We start from the raw sequence: 24,024 nt of genomic DNA, 5'->3' as shown, positions 1-24,024 counted from the left end.
AAGCTTGTCGGAAGGATAAGCTCCTCGCCGAGCGAGACGAGGAAACACCTTTTTGTCTTTTCTCCTTGCACAGCCATCCACCAATTCATTAACCGGTGGCTCCTTTTCGCCGTCCCGTGCGCAGGGCTCCATCGCCACCGCCACCCTCGTCCTCGCCCCCTCCCGCTACCGAGCGCGGAGGCCGGCGCCGCTGGACCGACGGCATCCGCCGCGCGCTGGGTACCATGGCGCGCACCGCCGCCCTGCAGGGCCTTGTCGGCATTGCGGCGGCGGGCGGGCGCCGCGTGCGCGCCTGCGGCCAGCGGTGGGACGCCGGCTGGCGCGGGTTCCGCGCGGGGGCCTCCGGGGGCAGGGGCGCGGCGACCCGCGGCTCCTCCCCCTCCCGTTCCTCGGCAGCGCGGCAGGCGGGGCCGCTGCGCGGCGCGGCGGCTTCGGCGGGGCGCAAGGGCTGGGTCACCGGTGGATTTGAGAGGTAGGCAATGAGAGCGCAATGATCGCGCCGATTGATGTGTTGATGCTGCCTGTTTTTGTTCCTAATTAATCAATGTTATTATGTTATCAACGTGTGCTAGTGCCGTGTTGGTGGATATACAAGTCTTGCGGTGCCTAAACTGCCTATGTTCGTGATGTTCTAGGAGGATATTATTAATTCAAATTGATTAGCTTGACGGGCATCAAGATGCAAATCTGGGATGATGACGTGCTCCCTCCGTTCTAGTCTAGTTTTGTCACAAGTAAAACTTATCTAACTTTGATCAAGTTTATTGGAAAATGCATCAACATCTACACCAAACCAGTTTCGTTAAATCCATCATGGAATATGTCTTGTTAGTGCATTTGTTTCTTATTGTAGATGTTAATATATTTTTCTGTAAATTTGGCCAAAGTTAGAGAAATTTAAATTAGGGCAAAACTAAAGCGACCTACATTTTGAAATGGAGGGAGTAGAATATTACATGGCAGGTTTATGATCTTCACCCTCTAATATTAATCTTACTAACACCGTTTTGATAGTGGAAGCTTGAGAACTCATTATGATGCTGATGCAGTTGTGCTACATTTTACAGATATCTCCTTTTGTGATGCTGATGACATAATAAATGAATATATCAAGTTTTAGCTACTGGCCTTTAATATATATATATATATATATATATATATATTATTGCTGGCTTTTAATAGTTACGTTGTTCTTGTAATACCAACTTTGTGTGGTCAACCGCTTACATTTCTCCAATCTACTAAAGATTCAGACACTACTTTGATTAACATAAGGTCAATTACTTTGTTGGCAGTGAGGATGGTAAGCTGACCTGTGGATATTCAAGCTTTATTGGGAGGAGATCTACTATGGAGGACTGCTATGACATTAAATTAACTAAACTTGATGGACATTCAGTTAACCTGTTTGGCGTATTTGATGGTACCATTTTCACTCTTGCCTTCATTACTTCGCAACTCCTTTATGCATCATGTTTAGTTGATGCTTTGGTCCACTAGGTCATGGAGGAAATCTTGCTGCTGAATATCTGAAGGATAATCTTTTCAAAAACCTTATGAAGCAACCTGAGTTCCTGACAGATACAAAGCTTGCAATAAGTAATGCGTTTTACCTTCTGTTTAGCAGTGTCGTTTAATTGTTTTCCTTTCTAATGCTTCAAACTCTGATATTCACATTGTTTTTGGTTACTTTTGCAAAACACAGGCAGAGGATTTCTTGAAACTGATGGAGATATCTTAGAAACAATATCCAGTTCATTTAGAGATGATGGTTCAACAGCTTTGGCTGCTGTTCTGATTGGCAAGCATCTATATGTAGCAAACGTTGGTGATTCACGTGCTGTTGCTTCAAAAGCCAGCAAAGGTAAAGTCCCGGCAAGAAAGAAAAGACCAAAATGTACAGCATCCACTTTTCTCATATTTGAAAATTAATATCCATTTTGTTCATTATTATCTTCTGTTTTTTTTTGAATATACGACGTTTTGAACTAATTAGCAAGTCCCAAACGTCATATTATTTAAAATGGGGAGTATTTGTCTTACCAGTTTCTGTATATTATACCCGAGTATTATCAATTGAACCGGTACTCTGCCGAGCTTCAGTCATCAAGGGGAGTGGCTCTTATTTCTAACCATATGATAATGAATATAAACTGTGCTGGACTCAAAATTTATCAATGCAATATGTTGCTATTTTGCCTTGATAAGCCTCCAATGACTCTAGAATCTGTTAATGTTAGTAATTCTTTGGTTCATTTGTTACATGTGAAGAATATGTTAAACTTTCTATATATTTCTGTGCTCTATAGCTGTCCCACTGTCAAAAGACCACAAACCAAACAGGAAAGATGAACGAAAGCGGATTGAGGATGCTGGAGGTGTTGTTATATGGGATGGTAAGCCTTTTTAATCCTCAGAACACTCTCGGTGTATTTAAGCCTGCTTAATTGGATAAAAGAAAATACTTACTTCAAGCCCTCCAGTTTTAAGCAGTTCTGATATGTGACACGTTTAGGACATTAGGTTAGTTTAATGGGGCGGCATTTCATTGTGTCTATACATGTTTTTCCTGTTTTTCAAGTACTCAGGGTTGAAGGTGCTTTATAAGTATTGAGTTGTTGTTGTAGTTCTTCATTTGACATTAGCACTTCTGCAGATACATGGAGGGTTGGTGGAATTCTGGCAATGTCCCGTGCATTTGGAAATCGTATGTTGAAGGAATATGTGATAGCCAAACCTGACATTCAGGTATAATTAGAACTTTCAGTAGTTCGGCAGTCCATTGCTACCTAGGCAAGTAATCTCCACTGGAAAATTAATCTTTGGTAACATCTACAAACATGCAGGAAGAAGAGGTCAACAGTGATTTGGAATATCTAATTCTTGCTACAGATGGGCTTTGGGATGTTGTGCGAAATGAGGTAACTCCTTGAATTCCAGCTGTAATCAACTAGCTGAGGCAACCTGTTGCTTATGTAATCAAGAAGAGAGCATCACATTACAATACCACCTTAGCTACTAGTATGATTTAAAAGGGTTGCTCTGTTCTCAGTGAACACCAGTTGTCCAGTGCAACACGATATACAAACAAGATGCTAATGAGCATTTTACACTGCAAGACCCTGAAGGCAATATTGAGTTATTGACATACTATCCAGTATACTCTGTCCCATACTGTCACACATTCTGGCATAAGCGGAAACCACAAAAAATACAAGAATAATTTTTACAGATTGGACACAGGGAACAAGGTCTTTTTCATATTATTTTAGGGTTATATTTGCTCCATTGCTTATCAGCGTAAACATCTTTTGTCAACAAGGATGCCGTTGCCCTTCTGAAGGCGGAAGATGGACCTCAGGCTGCAGCTGTGAAGCTGACAGAAATTGCTTACTCCCGGCACAGTGCAGACAACATCACATGCATTGTTGTGCAATTTCACCATGACAAGTAGTTGGTTGAGACAGTTTTTGTCTGATGGTAGTAAAATTTTGTATGGTGTTTTTATCCGAAAAAATCCATAAACCGTAGTTGCTTTTACCTGATACATGCGGCTGCTACAAGACATGAGCAACCCTGAAAGAGATTTGTGAATTCATTCTTTTGTTCTGTAGGAAAGAAAACATCCGAAACGATGAGCTCGAATGAAATTTCTTCAGTTACTTTTATCAGCTTCACAAAGCATTCTGCACCTCATATGTTGTTTGCTTTGTTGTGGTTCTTTGATTTGAAGAGGTTCTGATTTCCTTACAAACTGCTGTGTCTTGCCTTCTTGGTGTTCTCTTTTCCGGCGATGACTTGCAATACGTCCATATCGTAAAAACCTGAATTTTACATTTGTGAATTTTCAGTTAAAACATATAAAAAGTTCTGAGTTTTTTGGAGGGATTGTTTGCATTCCGGAGTCTTGTCGCAGGAAGGGCTCATTTGCTTATTGATAAATTGGCCTAACAGAAGTGGCTAGCGGAAATGTATGGGTGTTATGTGGCCAAATGTAGGAAAATTTATCGAATTTGACAAAAGGAATAAGCTTGCAAACATTTTAGCAATAATCCAAATCTGTGTCAAATTCTTGGGACGACAAAGTATTTCAGTGATGTGATTCCAGATAAACTTCAGATTCAGTTGAGCAATGACAGATCTCCAGGTCTCCAGGGGAGTCTGACGGACCTGAAGATCGGACGGCTTACGAGAGCTCCTGTGCTAACCTCCTCCTCTAGTGACCATCTTCCTTCCTAGAGCCTGGGCCTAAAAAACCTCCCGAGGCCGCGATTCCAATTCTCTCTTCTCACCTTAAACCCTAACCCACCCGCCTCCGCCGGCCGCCATGCGGCGCCACCACCACCTACTCGCCCTCCTTCGGCGCGCCGCCAACTCCACCTCCGCCGCATCCCAGCGCGCGGACCCCCTCCTCCACCTCAACGCTGCCCCATCCCGAAATGGCGCGGCCGGCCCTTTCTCCCCGCGCCTCTTCTCCTCCCGCGCCCGCGCCGCGGCCGGCGCCGCGAAGAGCCTGGTGGAGGACGAGGCGGACCTCAGCGACTGGATCAGCGACCTCAAGACCGACTCGTTCCACCTCGGAGTGAGCAGCGGCGACGAAGGCGACGCGCCGTCCACCCGCAGGCCCGCCGCCGGCGCCTCCAGTGGCGGCCGGGGTGGGCGGGACTCGAGGGGTTCGTTCTCGAGGTCGAGGTTTGGCGGCGGCGGCGAGTTCGGTGGCGACAGGCGCGGCGGCTTCGAGCGGAAGGGGAGGGTGATGAGTAGTGACTTTGATGATGATGAGGATGATTCCGGGTTTGGTTCCTCGAGGGGAAGGCGGGGGCGGGGCGGGAGGTCGTCGGGGTTTGCAATGAGAGGCGGTAGGGGGAATGGGTTTGATGACGAGGCTGGGTTTAGGTCTCCTAGGGGGCAGCGAGGGCGGGGTGGGAGGGGGTCAGGCATGGTGTGGCGGGGAGGAAGGTACAGTGATTTGGATAGTGGTGGTGATGATGCTGGATTTGGGTCTTCGAGGGGAAGGTGGGGTCGTGGTGGAAGGATGTCCGGTTTCTCACAGATAAGAGGAAGAGAGAGTGATGACAGTGAGGATGACGATGATGATGCTGTTGGGTTTGGGGTGTTCTGACAGAATGCAGCAACGAGGTGGCAGGAGAGGTGGAAGGGCAGAGAGTGTTGGACCGCATCGAGGCCGGGGCAGGAGGGATTTGGGTGTGTTGCGGAGGGGTGGGAGGTATAGTGATTTGGATAATGATGATGATGGTGACATTGGATTTGGATCCTCGAGGGGAAGACGTGGTCGCGGTGGAAAGATGTCTGGTTTGTCGCAGGGAAGAGGGAGGGAAAGTGATTTGGATGACGATGAGGATGACGATGTAGTTGGGTTTGGTGATTCCAGTGGTAGGGGATTGAAAAAGTTTGATTTTGGCTTGTCAGAGGGTGAGGATGATGATGATGATGATGATGCGGTGGGGGAAGTTGGTGAGGATGATGAGCCATCAGGTTTCGAAGATGATCCCTTTGATGATGAGGGTGCTAAGGATAATGTGAGGGAGATTGCGGGAAATAAGTCCGGCTCTTTTGAGTTAGACAAAGAAGAGCCAGCTAAACAGAAGAGAGACACAAGAAGTACTGGAGGTGGTGATTCTTATCTGAGCCAGAAGAGGTAGTTCTTGCTCAACTATGAAATAATGCTCAATAATATTTATTTTTTAAGCTTAGGCGTTTCTGTTTATTGCTGGTATGGTTCTCTTTGGTACATAGATAGATTGGTTCTCTTTTTCTTGATGCAAATTAGCTTAGATTATTAATAAGTGACCATCTTGGCAAATAGGAAAAAAATGGTGGCTTGCATTTTCTAATTGGCAAGTGCTATTCATGTTTACTTTCACTATCTGTAATCTATCGTACCTATATGACCTTGTATGATGATTGACTGTATCACTTCAATGCCAGCAACCACTATTACTATATTTTTAAAAGCTTCTGCATCTGCTTCCAACTTGGCCGCAACACTTCCTACCCTTTATGTTGTTCTGTGGTCCACTGGATGTAGAAGTACTATAAGAAACCTGATTATTTTCTATCCTCAAGCCGGTGAAGCTAAAGACATGTGAAGACTGCGTAGTCTTGAGGATCACTCTGCAGGAGTACTATGAACGAGTTTTACTATCATATGAGTCTGATCTGGACTCTGTGGAGATGGGTAATCCACTCCCTGAGGAATTAATATCCAAAGATGAGAAAGAAGAAATTTGTCCAATAGTAACAAATGGTGACTCCACAGGTTTACATCCGATCCAACCTAGTAGTAAGCAATCTGCCTGCTGTGGTTCCTCTCTAAGACCCGCTGTGTGAGCTACGCGGTTCTACTTGATTTGTTAAATAAAAAATCTGAATCAAGGGCATGACCGAAACTGGTGATTAATGCTTCACCCTCAGAGCTCTTAGAAAACTTCCTTTTCTTTGTGAAGCTTAACAAAGTACCTTCTACCTAGAAGCTAAGATATTAAGGACTACGAAGGCAAGGGAAATTGGTAATGGATACCAAGAATCGGAAATATTTTGAGTCAAATGTGAGTGCCAAACGGCTTACTGACTGAATAATGGCAGCAACCAACAGGCGGGCCCGAACCCTTGAAAGCAAGAAAAAATTTCATCATTTACGAGTAACTTAAAATGTGATCCCGCTAAGTGATTTCGATATCTTACCGCTCAAATCCTTATCAGGTTGGTTGCATCTAGCTGCATTCAGAGCATTTGTTTGAAATATACAAACAATGCACATTTTGAATCCAGAATAAGTGCTATTGGTAGTCCGTTTAATATCTATTTCCAATAGGCAATGTAACTATTAAAGATAGAGCCATGGAGGAATGATATAGAGATGAATTGCATTAGTTCTGCACTGAGATTGTAGGTTAGAGTTCTTAATGACATTGCTCTTGGTATTTAAGCTATTCATATGAACCCTTACTGTCAGTTTATTTGAACTTCGAAGTACAGTTTTGTGATGAGTGGTCTTTGTAGCATAATTTGGTGGACGCGGCAAACTGTTCATATTTTTTCTGATTGGCTGATATTGCTACTGCTACTTTATTTGAACTAAGCCTTTTTTACAAATCTCTGTCGAATTTCTCTGAAGCTTGTAATTTGTGGTATATGGATGGTGTTAGTTGTTGAATCTGTGCTCAGTTGTGCACTGTGCTTTGATCGAGTTATATTGACATACTACATGCCTATGGGCTATGACTAGCAATGCTTGCAGATTAATTGCTTTTCTCCTGAATGGTTCAGACATGTACTGCTAAAAATGTACTTATAGCCTCTATGCTGATGGATATTCTTTCATTTCCTGACAGGTTTGATGAATGCCCACTATCTCCCTTGACACTTAAAGGTGTTAAGGCTGCTAATTATGAACGAATGACTGCTGTCCAAGAGGCTACTCTTCCTATTATACTTCAAGGTTCATTTTAGTATTCTTTGTTGTATGTTTGGCATTTGCTGATTTACTTTATGATATGAATTTTGTTTGAGCAAATATATTAAGCTCATGCAATGGGATATTGTTTCCCACACATTTCTAATTTCTTGCCTTTTCCACTTTGTACCTGCATTTTCCATTTCCCTGAAATACTGTCATAAACTGCACAAGCTATTCATATAGCTTACATATTTTTTAGCACCTGTTAGTCCACCTCAACTAGCTTGGGACAAAAAGGCTTTGTTGTTGTTAGTGAATCATCCTTGTAGTTTATACATGAGTTACATTGAAGTTCTTCACACCCTTTTGCAAAAGCCAATTTGTCACAGTTGATGCAAGCATGTTTGGGCCCTGGTAATCATGTTGCCTTCAAAGCTTCAACTCAGTATAGAGCCTGCAATCTAGGATTACTTCTGAGCCACTCAGAGGTGTTATAAGAACTTAGAAGAGATGCTGCAGTTCTCTTTGTCCGTCTATCTGTATGTCTTCCTATGAAAATCAGATATGCATAGATCTATTGTTTAGAAAAAAATTGAATGGCTTTTTCTTGAACTTGAGTAATGTTGCCTAAGCACCCTCAAAATTTCGCTAACCCTGGCACAATTCTCTTTGCATCAGAATTATTGGGGGGCTAAAAATATTGAGAGAGAAAGCAAGTTTTACAAAGCAAGTTTTAAAAAAAGTTGGCATTGACTTCATGTAATTTTAAAGTACTATTTCATTCTGAGAGGCAGGCAGTCTGAACTGCACTAATTATGAAATGCATGTGTATAAAAAAATATGCCGCACATGATTGTGAAAGCAGCTTATTTCCACTTGAATTGTATATTTTCTAGTCAGTTCTCACCTACAGACATGTCTTCTGTCAATAGGGAAGGATGTACTAGCCAAAGCAAGGACAGGAACAGGAAAAACTGTAGCTTTCTTGGTAAGTACCCTGCTGAATAGTGAATATTCTTTTTTTCCCCCAATTGTAATGTGCAATTGTTTTTCCTTCAGCTTCCAGCCATTGAAGTTGTCTCAAAATTACCACCTGTTGATCGTGATCAAAAGAGGCCTCCCATCAGTGTTGTTGTAGTGTGCCCTACACGTGAGCTTGCTGATCAGGCTGCTGCAGAAGCTAGCAAGCTTCTTAAATTCCATCCATCAATTGGGGTGCAGCTTGTAATAGGTGGCACTAGAATGGCGCTTGAACAGAAGCGCATGCATACCAACCCTTGCCAGGTGACGTTGTCTTGTTGAATTGAATAATCCTGCTATTCTGTTGTCATTTGTTCTGAGTTCTGACCCACAAGCAACGATGAATGGCTGAATTACAGATTCTAGTAGCTACTCCAGGAAGGCTTAGGGATCATATGGAGAACACTCCAGGGTTTGCTACAAGGTTAATGGGCGTCAAAGTTCTAATTCTTGATGAAGCTGATCGCTTGCTAGATATGGGATTCAGATCTGATATTGAGAAAATAGTGGCTGCTCTCCCAAAACAGCGTCAAACACTCCTATTTTCTGCAACAGTTCCAGATGAGGTATCACCATAGTATACTTGTTATAACTCTTTACTTTGCTTGGTCAATTTGCCAATTATTTCTCCTCTTCATGCTAGGTTCGCCAAGTATGTCACATTGCCATGAAAAGAGATCTTGAATTTGTCAACACTGTTGAAGAAGGAAGTGAGGAAACACATTCTCAGGTATTTCACAAACCAAATGTATGTTGATTGCTCCGTAGTTTTAAAATTAATGATGTGCTTATGATTACTATATTCAGGTGAAGCAAATGCATTTAGTTGCACCACTAGACAAACAATTCTCTATCCTATATGGTCTTCTAACTGACCATATTTCTGAAAATGTTGACTACAAGGTAAGTCTTAATTGCTATATTATCTTTGTAGTGTCCTCTATATATTCTGTACAATGACCGAGGAAACAAATACAGGTGATTGTGTTCTGTACAACAGCAAAAGTAACAAGCCTTGTTGCTGAGCTTCTATCTGAACTGAAGTTGAATGTACGTGAGATCCACTCCAGAAAACCTCAAAGTTACAGAACTAGGATATCAAAAGAATTTAAGGAGTCAAAAGGTCTCATTCTTGTTAGCTCTGATGTATCTGCCCGGGGTGTTGATTATCCCAATGTCACACTAGTTGTGCAGGTAAATAACCTCTTGTACTGTATTTAATTACTGTCCCTGTTTGTTTGCGGATGGTTGCAAATACGGGTATATTCTACTTGCTCTTTGTGATACAAATGAGAAATGTTTGTTGGAGTATGTGTGTATTATGGCCCAATAAGGCCCATGTATGACTACTATATAGCTACCCCTCTAGGGTTAGCCCAATAGACAAGGAATTATCTCTAATATGGTATCAGCCTAGGTTTTCCTCTCCCAGCCGCTGCCAGGGCGCCGCCGCCGGCAGCCGTGGGCGCCATGGCCGGCGGCCCTCTTCCCCCTCCTCCCTCCTCCTTCCCCTCCCTTCCTTCCACATGGGCCCAGGTCGCCTCGGGGAGGCCTCCCGCGGGCGTGGCCGCCGCTCCCGCGGCGCTGGCCACCGTCGCCGGGCTCCCTGGCGCGGGCCATGACGTCGACGCGGGCCACGACGGGGCCCTGGACCACGCCGCCGCCGCTGCTGCGGCCCTCCGCGCGGGCGCAGGCGGGCGCGCGGATGTGGATCCCGCCGGCGCGGACCACGCCGCCGCCGCCGCCGCTGCGGCCCTCCCCGCGGGCGCAGGCGGGCGCGCGGGCGTGGATCCCGCCGGCGTGGATCCAGCCGCGGCCGCGGCTGCTGCTCTCCGCCAGGGAGCGGGTGGCCCTGCGGGTGCGGGTGCGGGCGCCGCTGCTGCTGCTACTGGCGTCATCCCAGCGGGCGCCGGGGGGGGGGGGGGGAAGTTTGCCTTTCTTCCCTGCCCGCTCTCTGCACTCTGATGTGACCCTCGCTGCGGCCCTCGTCGCCATTATCTCTAATAATGTTGAATCCTGAATAGATATGCTTACTACTTGCCATTCAGAAAGTTCTTTCTCCATGCAGCTCATAGCTAGTTAGTTGGAACTCTGAACTCATTATGAGCTTGCCTATCTAACTACTAATTAAAGTTTTGACCCATCATTATTGCAGTTGGGGGTGCCAACTGACAGAGAGCAATATATTCATCGACTTGGTAGAACTGGTCGCAAAGGTAATGAGGGGGCGGGAGTCTTATTATTGGCACCATGGGAAGAATATTTCTTGAGAAGTATCAAGGACTTACCTCTTACAGAAGCAACACAACCATTAATTGACCAGGACAGTAAGAAAAAGGTACTTAAATGACACTCCACTTCACATGTTACTGTTGGTATCTATCCATGCACTAACATTGGGCTTTTTGTCAACATCACCATCGAGATATATGTATATGACTTGAAATGTGCACTTTTAATATATTTTGACAATCAGCTGGCAATTCCAATTCTATAAGTATGTATTATGCCAGATCTTGGACTGGATATTGTCACTATGGTGTTTCTCTAAAGATCATGACAGTTGGGCTAATCGCTTAGTACAATTGTAGGGATACATATTCATGCAATCAATTTACTAACAAAAGCTGAAAAGCCATCGTTTCCCTGAGATATATTATGTTCAATGCTGTTCAGGTTATAATTTTGTAGTTCGCATCATCTGTCTACTTATGGATAAGCTTTTCTTCCTGAAGGATATGGATATGTTACAGATTCTTTGACATGACTGCAACAGTTGACCAATTTAGATATAGTTGGAATTTTCACCAGGTTTAAGTTTTGGATTTAACTAGAAGATTTATGTTTTGGACCACAGCAGTTGACCGATTTAGGGATAGTTTTTCTTTAGGAAAATCCCTAATGGTGACTTTATTGATTATAAAAACAGTTAGACAGATGATCCTACAAATGCGCTGCAAAAAACAACTAGTAAACTTAAAATCTAGCTATGTCATGAGCTGTGCCATTTGCTTCCCTTGGACAATTAGTAAACTCATCTCCCAATCGTCTGTTTTTATATCCGTTGCTTCATTCCATTTTGATCCTGTTTCGGCTTGAATATTATTGCATCTAATATTGTTTGCCAGGTTCAAACCGCCTCACGTTTAGCAAATAGAAGTTTTCTGAAATGCAATCATATTATCAGATGATCCAAAACTAGGATGACTGGCTAACTCAGTCAAATGATGTGGTGGCTGCTGAGTATCGATCACATTTTTTAAGCTGCCAATCATTTTCAAAACATTTTACTGAGCAACGTGTAGTCATATCTGGTGACTGCTTAATTTAGAACTGTATATCATAGTTAGAGCTTCACATGCTGTTTCTTTAGGATAATAACTTGGTCGCTGACATGTTGCGTTGTGCTACATCTCGTGTTTTCTTACCGTGTGCAGGTTGATAAGGCTCTTGCACATGTGGAAGTTAAGGACAAGGAATCCGCTTACCAGGCATGGCTTGGTTACTACAATTCAAATAAGTTCATCGGGCGTGACAAATACCAGCTTGTATCACTTGCCAATGAGTTCAGTAGAAGTATGGGTCTCAATAACCCTCCTGCAGTGCCTAAGCTTGTTCTCAGGAAGATGGGGCTGAGCAACATTCCAGGTCTGCGGGCAAAGTAGTCTAATCTTGGAAGCCATGTTGGCGCATAATCTAACATTGCCTATAAAACGGTACCCCTTGGTAGGAGTGGAGCTAGCTTACTAAAACAAGGTTTACACTTTACTACACAAGTGTGAGCTTTCATAATACTGTTATCATTCTTTTATTCAGTAATGTGAGATCATGATAAAGGTGCTGCCGTGTACACAGTACACGGCATCTGCTTCACTCCTTGTGGTTCATCACTTTAGGGGAATGCCAATTTGGTGTTTGTGTGTTCCCTTGGTCATATCTACTTTTAAGTTTTAGTCATGCAAGTATGCACTATGACGAAGATTTGACTTATGTATGCTGTGGGCGAATGAACATACATTATTAAATGATCAGAAGTTGTGTTAACATGGTATCAACAGGAGGGCCTGTGCAAGAGCTGCAACGTTGCACCTATAAGATTGCTGAATGCGGTAGTTGAAAAGACATTTTTTTTCTTCGGTGAGTACGGGGAGAAGTCAAGTAGGGAAGCTCCAACCTAATTAATTTATTTATAGCTTTTTATTTCAGATCCGTTTAATTCTGTTCATTTGAAGTTAGTAGGGAAGCCCCAACCTATTTTATTTATAATTTTTTTTATTCTAAACCTGTTTAATTCCATTCCTCCCACTGCACTTCTTTTTTTTTCAAGGTTAACATGTTCTTTTGACCGAAGTTAGTAGGGAAACTCCAACCTATTTTTTTTTATAATTTTTTATTTTAAACCTATTTAATTTGCTCCCATAGGAACTCAACAGAAACTCAGATATGCTAGATGAGGCTAGAGACTCTTTCTCACCACTAGAGGCCATTTCACGCAAGGATAATATGTTGGCAGCTATTTTTGCCAATGCGTCAGTTTTTGCATTTTGAACTTTTATATTAGACAAATTCTTTTCCTCTTAAGAAAATATGGCATCAGTTCGTGTATTCTAAGTACACCTGAGCCTTGGGGTGGACCGATGAAAAGCTTGATTTCTTTCGGGTCAAAATCTCCGCCCAAGCCACCCATTAACTCCACCGAGCCAACAAAATCGGGTCCAATTCCGGCTGACCTTGAGCTCGAGCCGACTCACCCATCCCTTTTAGTGTAAATGTAATTCATTTTATTATTCGGGTTGAACGTAGCTCGTCAAGCTTGGGCTTAGGCCCGCCCATTTTTTTGCCCGCGAAAATCAGCATCACGCTTGGCTCTAAATGAGCATCGGGCCGGGCTTAGCTTGTCAGGCTTAGGCTCGGGCGGGACGTGACCGGACCTATTTTGCTCAGGTCCAATCATAAGTTCCTAACTGTATGCTCCTAAAATTGGTTGATCACTTGGGAATTTCAATAAGCTGAAGTTCAGGTGCAGTTGTACGAAATGATCAAGGCGTTTTCGTAGCTGCTAGTTCCTGCGATATATCCCAAATGTTTATGCCCTGCTGATGCAAGGGCACTGCGATGGTCTCAATTTTGATTTTGGCTGGGCAATTGGGCTGCTATAGAGTACGGAGTAGCTGGGCAATTGGGCTTATAGAGTACGGAGTAGTTGCATTGCATGGAAGTTGTTCAGGTAATGAATGATGGAGGTAACTCTATTGGTCCTGCAGCAACACTTATGAACATAGCACTTTTTTAGATGGGTGCTTTTCTGTCATTTCTTTTGAGCATTGTCCTAGAGTTTTCAGGAGAAGTTTTAAGCTTGTTGCAATGCTCCTTAAATGGTAAACACGTGCTTCACAAATCGTGTGGATGCCTTAAATGGTAAGCACGTGTTTTGCAAATAGTGTGGAGTTCTATCAGAGCATCTATAGTTGTATCAAATTTTTGTAAAAAAATATTTTTTTTGAGTCATGTGCACACGATGCTTCAATTTATTTTCCACCAGAGCGTGCAATATTGAAAGCATTATGGGGCTTATCTACAAATAAAATACAACTCGATGACGCTTCAACTTGTCTGCATTTTGACCGTTGTGGAGGATTTGGCCAATAGCCATATCCATATGTGATTTCTATGAAACATTATTCCAGATCAGCTCCAGTGTATACAAAAATCGAACAATATTGACGCGAATCGATTTGAGTATATTATGACGGGCGACTGGTGGATGTCAGGGTACAAATTGAAGTCCAAAGAGCAGTCGAACCACGCAGCCTCCAGTTGAATAAAATACTCCTTGCGCAGGAATAAACAGGATATACGTGTCAGGCACGCTCACCGGAGGTGTAGTTCATATTTTTTTTATTGTTTGCTTCTGGCCAGCAATCGAACACGGCACTACAGCTCCCGAACCGTGCTTCATGTCGGTGGTCTTCTAGTCCAAAAATCGATTTCACACTGCGGGTGCCTTTAGAAGTTGGCATGGAGATTTAATTACGCATCGGTTCCCACAATAGGAAAATTGATGTTCGAATAGGAGAGAGGAATATGAAGCATGGTTGACGGTGGTTAAGTATCAATATTTTCAAGAACAGGGGAGAACAAGCATTTCTTGCAGCATATATTTGATTTCGAATAATTTAGTTCCACATGTCCTTGTAGATTATTTGAGTGCATGTGAAATAGGATAAAAGGAAGAAGAAAACACACTCCCATGGTGAAGAAACACTACCCCAACCAATAAGAGATCGTCACGGGGCAGCACACGGATTTATGGACCCACAACAGGGACGAAAACAGCCTAAACTTACAACCAAACACCCTGCACCCACTTGGGGACCCACCTAGTAGTGTCCTAGAAGAAAGGCGGTGCGAGGGGAGGTGCCTAGGGTCGGCCGAATGTGGCGGAACCGCCCAACTTAAGCTGGTTTAAGTGCGCCTAATTGCTGTCGGAACAACAATTATCCGAAACGCACCTAAAACAGCATAAGTCCGGTAGTCCGTCGAGTCTCTCTAGGACTCCTCGAAGGATCCACGACGTGTCTCATAGCCAAACATCAGGATAATATCCGCGATGGGATAATATCAACAAACATTACATTTTTACATACATATAAAATGTACGAGTTATTACAAAACATAGGTTGAAACAAGCTTAACAGTGCAGTGTTAGACAGAGTTCTAAGATTTAAACATAAACAGTTCAGGAGAAGATGCGTAGGTAAAACTTTTCTCTAGGGTATTGTGAGACTCAGGTCAATACCCTAGGGCTTCGAGGTCTCCTCCTCTGTAGACTCCTGTGGAGCTTCTGAAAGATAGCCACAAGGGGAAAACCCTGAGTACGGGGTACTCAGCAAGTCTTACCCGACTAACCAATATAATACTTTTCTTTGGAATGTATGCTAGCTTTTGGGTGTGTTTGGCTAACATAACTTTTGCCGAAAAAGCTTACTACGAGTAATGCCTTAGTTTTATCTTTTATTTGGGTTAAGTCATTACCTAACCATTCTAAATGATAACAGAAGTAAAAATAACCATAGCTGTTAAGTCATACATCAAATGTTAACAGAAGGATATATATGTAATGCATGAATTGATACTACGATGCTCAACAGTGATCAAGTGCATTCATAACCGAGAATTGCGGCGATCCGGATCTAATTACATCCTGCAGGAGAGTACCCTGATCACCAGCATTATACGACTGTCCAGGTCGTATCTAACAACCTCTCGATTAGCAAAATCAATGATTAGGAATACGACTACCCGGACCCAGGGATGCACCCCCACATGGGACCCCGCGTCTGGCCCGATCACCATGTGAGTTTCAGGCTACACCCCTGCCAATCTCCAGCACGTCAAGCACGGGTACGAAGTATTCCTGATCATAGAGTTTACTAACCTACTGGGCTTTACTGGTCCCATACCCAGTAAGTGATCAGATGCTTATCACTTGATCAAAGGTCAAGACAACGAATCGGGCCTTAACCAAATTAATCTAGCAGACAGAACTACACCTCTAGTTTCTGTCCGCTTTCAACTTTCCAATTTATCTTCCATAAGCAACATGTATGACTTAAAAGTTTTCCTTAAGGTTGGTAAACCAAGCATGTAAGCAAGTAAGCAATTCTAGACTTGGGTATCTTCTAAGGTTTGAACAAGTGGCAAAGATGTCCTTAAAACAAGGCATGATCATACACAAGAATAGGTTTCAAGCAACTCCTAGACTTAGTGCATACATAAAGCAAATAACCTATAATTAGGCACATGAAATAACGACTCCAAAATAGATAGGTATAAATACACCGGGGCTTGCCTTGTTCGTTAAAAAAGTTAGTATTCTCTGACGGGTTGGCTTCACAGGGGACTAACTCAAAAACTTCTTCAAACTCCGAAGGTCCTTCTGAAAATTCCGAATATTCTCCTTCTGGTGCTTCGGGATCTATAGCATAATACATGCAGGGGTTAGAAATGCAAAATTTTGAATAAAAGACTATACAACTTTCCTTCATGATAAAGTTGCAAGCCAACGAGGACTATACAACCTATCATGATAAAGTTGTAAGCCAACACACAAAAACCCAAAAGATTAACCCACAATTTTATTTTTCTTACTTAACCCTTCTTATAGCTTTTTCTTTTATCTTTAGAAAAAGATTATAATTATTTTCTAACTTGAAAACTTAATTTCCTATGAGTTAAGAATAATTTGTGATTAAGAAAGTGTTATTTCATATTGTATATATTTTATAAATATTAAGTATTTATTTAATTACCTTAAAAGGAAGGCATTAAATAAATACCCGAATTTTTATTATTTTTCTAGGGTGTAAAAATTTTAATGCATAAAGGAAAATAAAACAAGCCTAACAAAATTGGTTTCACTAATTTTGGACACTCCTAGAAATTTCTGTGATTTAAATGGTGTAAAACGGATTTAAACTAATTACTTTCCTAAAGGAAATCTAATTTTCCCGAAAATCGCCCGGAAAAACTTTTCTTACTCGGCCTAACTCTACCCCCTCTCATGCGCACTGGGCCCCACGGAATGGACCCACCTATCCCTATTCCTTTCTACCCGCCGGCCCTTTCTCCCTTTGGCAGGCCCCGTGGGCCATTTTTCTTTTTCCTTCTTCTTTTTCGGCCCGACACCGGCCCAACGGCCCTCTTTCCTTTTTCTCCTTTCCTCCGCGAGGCTGGCCTGCTAGCTGCTCTGGGCCTCCGGCCTTCTTTTCTTCCGGTCACCCGCGCGCGTGCCACTGGGCCTCCAGGCCGCGGCCCAGCAGACGGCCGCGCCTTTCCGGCCTCCTTCCCCCCTTCTTCTTCTCACTGCCGCGCGGGCCCGAGCGCCCAGACGCTTCTTCCTCCTCCCGCCAAAACACACGCGCGTAATAGGGGGCGGCGTGACTCGCCGGCCGGCGCCCCACCGGCGGCGAAGCTAGACAAGGACGGCACCCCTACACCTTCACGCACCCGTGCGTGGCAACAGCTCCTCGGGAGATGGCCGGAGCCATTCCCTCCACGGCGATGGGCGGCGACACCTTCGGCCGGTCATGACTACTCACGACGACGGCACCACCTACTCAAACAACTACCCTTACACCATCCTAGGACCCTAAGGACTCGCCTACGACTACTTAAGAAGGAAGGGGAGCAGCGCAAGGTAGGGCTCACCGTGAGCGGGCGGCGCGACGATGGCGGACAGAAGCGGCGGCGGTTCAAGGCGTGACGGCGAAGAAGCTGGGCAACAAGTTGCTAGGGTTACTGGTGGGGTGTAGGCGGAGGTGTGGACGGAAGGAATCGACGGAAGCTGCGGTGTGGCGGTGGAATTTTGCTCGGCGGCGGTGCTTGACAGAGGAGGCGTTGGCGGCGGTAAAAAGAACGGCGGTGAAAACGGCGGCGCGGGAGCGGTAGTTATTCAAGCGTTCACCGCGCGCATGGGCGACACCGTGGCCTACCCGTAGGCTTATGTGGTGAGGAGGTGGCCTAGCTAGACGCGCTGGCGAGCGACCGACGACGGCGGCGGCGACACGTCCCGCTGCTCTGTCACCGCTCCTCTTTTCTTCTTCTAACGCCCGTGATCTTCAGAGCTTCACCGCGGCCGATTCCCAATCCGACGGTGCACATGTGTCTTAACCAAAGTTGCAGATAAACTTGAACCCTTCAACTTTTATTTTGGCTCTACCCCGAGATAAACATCAAACCGGACGAATTTTGGAAGTGTTACTCGGGTTTGTCTGAATATTGACTGAATCCAAAATTCAGTTCGTCAGTTAACTGACAGTGGTGTCGATCTCACTTGGTGAACCAATTCAGTGACCCAATTCTTGTTCTTCCAGTCCAACTTCTTCCTAAAGGTGTTCTACAACATCCCAAGGTTCCATTTTGCTCATGAACATGTACACCTTTTGATCTATATTGCTCTGAATTCAAGTCCAAAGTTGACACTATGCTGCTGTTTTCAGACTTAACCAATTTCAGTGATGTCATTTGCAGTGACAAAGTGCTGACTTTGAGCTACAATTCGAAATTGTTCCCTTCCATGTTCCTGGCCAACAACACCCAAATCTTGTAGTCCAAAGTTCATACTTCAATATGGTATAGTTGTCTTGGTGCACTTATTTGAAATTTTTTTCAGAAATCAATTCCTAAGATGGACTCTGAGGCTGTTTTTCTGAAATCCTATTTTCAGACGAGGAACAGTAACTTCAGTTTTCCTTTTTCTTTCTTTGATTTTTCTGAGTTATTTAGCACCAATTCTGTTCCAAATTTTTGACCCTTAAGTTCTAATCACTCTCACACTTGTATTCCACATTTTTGCCGAATTTTTCTGAATTTCAAATATAAAATTCAAATTTCGGCCAAATTTGACCCGAATTTGATTTTCGGCCAATTTCTTTTTCTCTTCTTCTCAATTTGCTTTTAATTCTCCAAAGTCATTCAGATGACTAAATTGGCAGCTATTACACCCCCTTCCTGGTCGCCCCAACCCTAGTTCGCCTCTTTTGATATAAACTCAGTAGCCACCGGCTTAGAAACTCAGGTTTTTTTAGTTCTAGTTTTCCTTTGAGAAACTGAGATTGATTCGTTGTAACTATGGCGACAAGTCCTTTTACAGTGATCCAGGGCCGCTATTCTAGTTCTCCTCGGCTGTGTCGATTAGTCCTTTCAAATTGAGAGCTTGAACCCTTCTTTACTTCATTCATATTTGCAATATCAGATTATGCGTTTATACTTTCTTGCTTGTGTCCTTCGATTCGCTTGCAGGGAAAGCCTTCTCGGTGAGGTCAATCAAGTTGTGCTTGGTTGATAACCAACGGAGCAGTGGTGTAGCAGTTGCAGGGATTAGAATCATGTTTGATTAGAAGCCCGGATCGTCAACATTGAGTCTCAACCAATCGAATTTATCACTACCTTTCAGAAGATCGGGCTAGTGCTACATCAAGTATGCTGGCCTCCCTTTTCTACCTCCTTGCAAAGATCATCAATTTAATGTTAGATTACCTTTCCACCGCCAATATTTACAAACAACACATATTCTTTATCCTCAAACTCAACTCTACTCCCATCATCAAGAATAGTTGTATATAGGTTGAAATAATCTAAGCATGCAAAGTAAACTCATCGTCTTTCCTACACACCAATTGAGGCCAAAACTAAAGACTCAGATCAAGGTCGGGATGTGAACTCACCCTACAAATACGATATATCTTCCACCAATCACCATCCAGTACGATGTTGCTGACCATCCCGCCGTCATCAGTGCGCTACCGGCGTCATTCTTCCCATCGGCGCCTGTGCTGTCAGCACACTTCCACTCGCGTTGCCCAGTGCCCACCATGCAATCATCGCCCATCCTACTCTATCCATGCAGGTCGCTACTTCTTTCCGATCTCATTTTAGGGGTTAGAGTTGTTAGCAGCCACTAGCGGCCATGCCATCTGGGGTGTAGTTAGGCTCGGAGTAAAATGAGTCTGCGTACTGGGTAACGAGTTGAGAAAGAGGAAGGGCAAGTTGGCCTTTTAGTTTCGGTGGAAAAGAACTGGGTAACGAGTTGAGAAAGAGGAAGGGCAAGTTGGCCTTTTAGTTTCGGTGGAAAAGAACAGAAACGTTGAAATAAAAGAGGAAATAAGTAGTAGTGCTGTTTGATGAACCATCGCTTAGCATGTGATGCCATTCTGTGAAGACACGTAGGAACTGGTGCTGTTTGCTGACCACCAAGGCATATCGGTGCTATTTTGTGAATTCCCCCACTCGTTGTCAGGTTGTGGAAGAGATTGGAGAGGAGGATGAATTTTAATTGAGCTGGGATAAGTATTGGGTCACTGTTTTGTTTTTTACTGTTGGGCCATTCGCCGTTGAGCCCATTACGCGCTGCTGGGCATGGGCCAAGATAAGGTATGCCAAGCCCATATGTACCACTGCATCGAACACTACGGGAAAACTGAGCATTCATCCAACGCGTTAGTACGGGACGCAATTTCGTCCGGTACTAACATGCGTCGTCACGCATAATGCTATCGGAGCCCTGTAGTACTGGTTTGGAGTCTCAGCCGATACTAAATGACGACACGTGGACCGCGTGACCGATAGCTAGATTCCCCAGGAAGCCATTTAGTACCGGCTGGTGGCTTCAGCCGGTACTAAATGGTGAGAATAGCCATTTAGTACCGGCTGGTAGTTTCAACCGGTACTAATTATAACCATTTAGTACCGGTTCACTGGTATAAAACTCGACTTTTATCCCAGTTGGTAGGCCTCAAATCTACCGAAAAACTATCCGAGATAAATTTATCAAGATAAAAGGGGGTCATTTATTCTGGGTCATCCACCCGGGATTAAAAAATTTCGAAAAAAATAAAAAAAGCCTGCAGGCTGGCAGCCCGCACCTCACGCCCGCCCGCCGTCCGACGCCCCGCTTCGCCCGGCCGCCCGCCTCCGCTCGGCCGCCCCGCTCCGCCCAGCCGCCGCCTGCTGGCCTCGCCTTCCGCCTTCGCCCGCTGCGCCGCCCGGCCGCCGCCCGCCACCCCCACCTTCTGCCTCCACCCGCTGCGCAACCCACCTCCGTCTACCGACCACCCGCCTCCGCTCGCCGCCCTGCTCCGCTCGACCGCCGCCCACCACGCTCGCCTGCCGCCTCCGCCAGCCGCGCCGCCCGCCTCCGCCTCCGCCTGCCCGCCCGTCGCCTCCGCCCGCCTGCCGCCGCTCGACCAGCCCGCCGCCTCTCGGCCCACCCACCGTCGGCCGCCCGTCGCCTTCGCCCACTGGCCACCTGCCCACCACCGCTCGGCCGCTGCCCTACCCTCGCCCCGTTGTCGCTCCTCACTGCCAGTGAGGGGCGAGCAGAGGGCGAAAGGGAGAGGAGTAGAGGGGGAGGGGGAGGCGGTGGCGCTGAGATGGGAAGGAGGGGAGCGGGGGGTGCTAGTGAGGAGAGGGAGGAGAATGAGGAGAGGAAAAGAATGGGAGGAGGATGAGGATGAGGAGATAAGTATAGAGAGGAGCCTGGGAGAACGCGAGGAGGATGAGGATGGGCCGGCGGCGCCTGCGGCCTTGACCCGCGCGATGGATCCTTTTGTCCCGGTTGGAGCCACTCCTGGTTGGTAATTCCAACCGGGAAGAAATCTTTTGTCCCAGTTGGTAACCGGGACAAAAGGGGGTCTTTTATCTTTTATCCTAGTTGGAATTTCCAATCGGGACAGGGGGATGTTCATGCCAGATCTATCCAACTAGGACTAAAGCCCCTCTCGTCGGTGTCCTTTCGGTGCCTTATTTCGGTGTCCAACTAGGACTAAAGTGGCTTTAGTCCCGGGTCCAATGTCATCTGGGACAAAAAGGGTTGGATGGAAGGTCAGTTCTCTACTAGTGATTGAAGCTACCAGCCGGTACTAATGTCAACCATTTGCTCTATAAATCAGCTGCTTCCTTCCTCCCCGAGCAAGCTCAACCATTTGCTCGGACTTCATTTTTCTTTACTTGACTGGCTTCTTCACTAGCAGTAGGAGCTCTGCCAAACAGTTTTTCAGAGAGAAGTGATTCTCTGCTGATTCTATAAAGTGCTTCTCTGAAATGAACTAGGAGGCTGAGAGCTAAAGAAAAGTAGTTTCTCTTGATTCTTTCAAGTGATTCTCCACACTGATTTTAAGAGTTTATGCTAGAGAATCAAAGAGAATTACTTTTAGCCACATAATCACTTCTCTCAGAGAATCGGCTCCCATAGAGAATCATAATCAGATGGAGCTCTACCAAACAGATCTAACATTAGCTGGCTTTTCAATAGCTGACTTTTGACTGGCATGAATTAAATCTGACCTATCCTCTTTATCAATAAAAGGTTTGAGATAACAATTCACAAAATCAGATAGAACATCAAATAAAGTACTTGAGGATTGCATCTCTTTCAATATGTTGATGATGGATGGCAGCTCCCACTCCTTTATCTGAATGACACCTTGCTCTATCTTATGAAAACAGGACATGAGCAATCTTTCATCCGCCAAGCGACGCTCTCGCGTTTACTCCTCAAATAGCTCATTGCTAAGGATTGATAGATCAGCCATTGCATGGTAGCCAGATCCTCGTTCCCCAGTGGAGTTGCCAAAATGTGTTGATGCAAATTTAGGGCCAACACACGAAAGCACTCAAACGTGCAGCCCGCAAAGATGATCCTTGCAGTGTGATGCGGAGGTCGGTCAGATTGGTATGGTAGGCCGGTCAGACCGGTATCGCCACAGAACCCGGCGAGAGGCCAACGAACGCCCATCTGGGAGGGACCCCGTCAGGGCAGGCGCACCTTGGGTTGCCCTAGGCTTGGCAGGTCAGCTAGGATGCCTCCTTATGCCATGAAGACAAGAGAAGAACAGCACATGGGGTTGGAAAAGATTAGGGCTAGGAAAAATGTAAAAAAATAAAAGATAAGTTAATTGATCGATTGGGATACTCTCAATCGGCCACGACCCTTTATATTTATAAAGAGGGGAGGTCTTGCCCCCTAATGGAGTCGAAACCCTAACAAATTCCGTGTCAAAATACAACTCCTAATTCGGACTACACAGACCATATGGATTTTGATCTACTTGACGAGAGCTACACAATGGTGAAATTCAATTTGCATTTTGAGCACTTTGACCAAACCGGTCTGACTGGTTGGGAGAATGGTTCAGAGACCTGCTCGTCCACATCTGCCAATTTTGACATGGAACAGTAGGCTTCTACGTTCGAGGAACTATTAGCCTCATTCCCGGCCTGAAAAAATGAATTTGTGTAACTGAACAATTGCAATTTGCAATCTTATATGGAGTATAGTGCTGTGGCCTTATTTTTGTTTTCCTTCTTGTTCATGACCCTGCTCTATAATTTCATTATTCCTTGTGGAACATTTTCAATTGAGCCTTGTACTACGTGAAACATTATATTCCTTATATGTGTAGCATGTTCTATAGCACGTTTCTAACTTTCCTGCATACTTTATCTTGGGTAAACTGCAGAAAACACCCTATTTGTTACTTAAGAGTTTGATATTTTGGTTCGATAGTGCCATAAACTGATTTGTTGCAAATGCCCACAACCTACTCAACTTTGTTGCAAAAGCCACCCTGCTATGCACACACTCAGTTGATTCCACATGTTTTAATCTCGCTGATGTAGAGCAACGAGGAGCGTACAAACCTAAACTTGGTCAATTTCAATAGTTTCGCAGAATTTTTTTTCTAGGATGGAAAGAGCTAGCGTTTCAAAACTACTTGGATTTATTATGCTGTCAATGTGCACTCGTCCAAATCACCCTCAACATATAAGACCTTCTGCTCCGAATCTGTGTTTGTTACTTCCATTAGTTTTGGATGTCTCAATATCTGATCACATAAGAAAATTGTTTCCAAGGACTAGTCTCCAAAATCGCAATATACATATATAGGTTTAGAACGGCGAGGCCTCTATGGACGGGTTTGGTTCCTGGATCGTGATTATATGGAACCCACAGCGAAATTAAAGTTAATGATGATCCGCCAATCCTACCCCCAAATGGCCAAATAGACCGACAGCACCCATGC

The 24,024-nt window shown here is 44.6% G+C and overlaps 2 protein-coding genes across 3 annotated transcripts; both read left to right on the top strand.

Moving 5' to 3' along the window:
• The first annotated feature begins 66 nt into the window (after positions 1-66).
• LOC101758516 (probable protein phosphatase 2C 56) lies at positions 67-3,681 on the top strand. 2 transcript variants are annotated; one of them, XM_022825845.1, is made up of 8 exons: positions 67-472; positions 1,296-1,423; positions 1,501-1,599; positions 1,706-1,897; positions 2,310-2,396; positions 2,657-2,748; positions 2,847-2,921; positions 3,323-3,681. In XM_022825845.1, exons 1-8 carry the CDS (start codon positions 225-227, stop codon positions 3,452-3,454), a joined length of 1,053 nt encoding a protein of 350 aa, XP_022681580.1. In that variant the 5' UTR covers positions 67-224; the 3' UTR covers positions 3,455-3,681. The 2 variants fall into 2 exon arrangements, with proteins under 2 accessions (XP_022681580.1, XP_004965510.1); XM_004965453.4 differs by having other exon boundaries at positions 71-472; positions 1,706-1,864.
• A 1,403-nt stretch (positions 3,682-5,084) lies between these two features.
• Positions 5,085-12,484, top strand: LOC101758919 (DEAD-box ATP-dependent RNA helicase 31). Its single transcript, XM_004965454.4, has 10 exons — positions 5,085-5,659; positions 7,356-7,462; positions 8,353-8,408; positions 8,480-8,704; positions 8,800-9,006; positions 9,084-9,170; positions 9,248-9,343; positions 9,419-9,634; positions 10,596-10,778; positions 11,878-12,484. Exons 1-10 carry the CDS (start codon positions 5,085-5,087, stop codon positions 12,103-12,105), a joined length of 1,980 nt encoding a protein of 659 aa, XP_004965511.3. The 3' UTR covers positions 12,106-12,484.
• Positions 12,485-24,024: the final 11,540 nt, after the last annotated feature.

The sequence above is a fragment of the Setaria italica genome, chromosome IV (assembly GCF_000263155.2).
Source record: "Setaria italica strain Yugu1 chromosome IV, Setaria_italica_v2.0, whole genome shotgun sequence".
In the NCBI taxonomy this organism is placed as follows: Eukaryota; Viridiplantae; Streptophyta; class Magnoliopsida; order Poales; family Poaceae; genus Setaria; species Setaria italica.
Note: the sequence above shows the minus strand (reverse complement) of the source record. Positions and strands in the feature narration are given on the sequence as shown.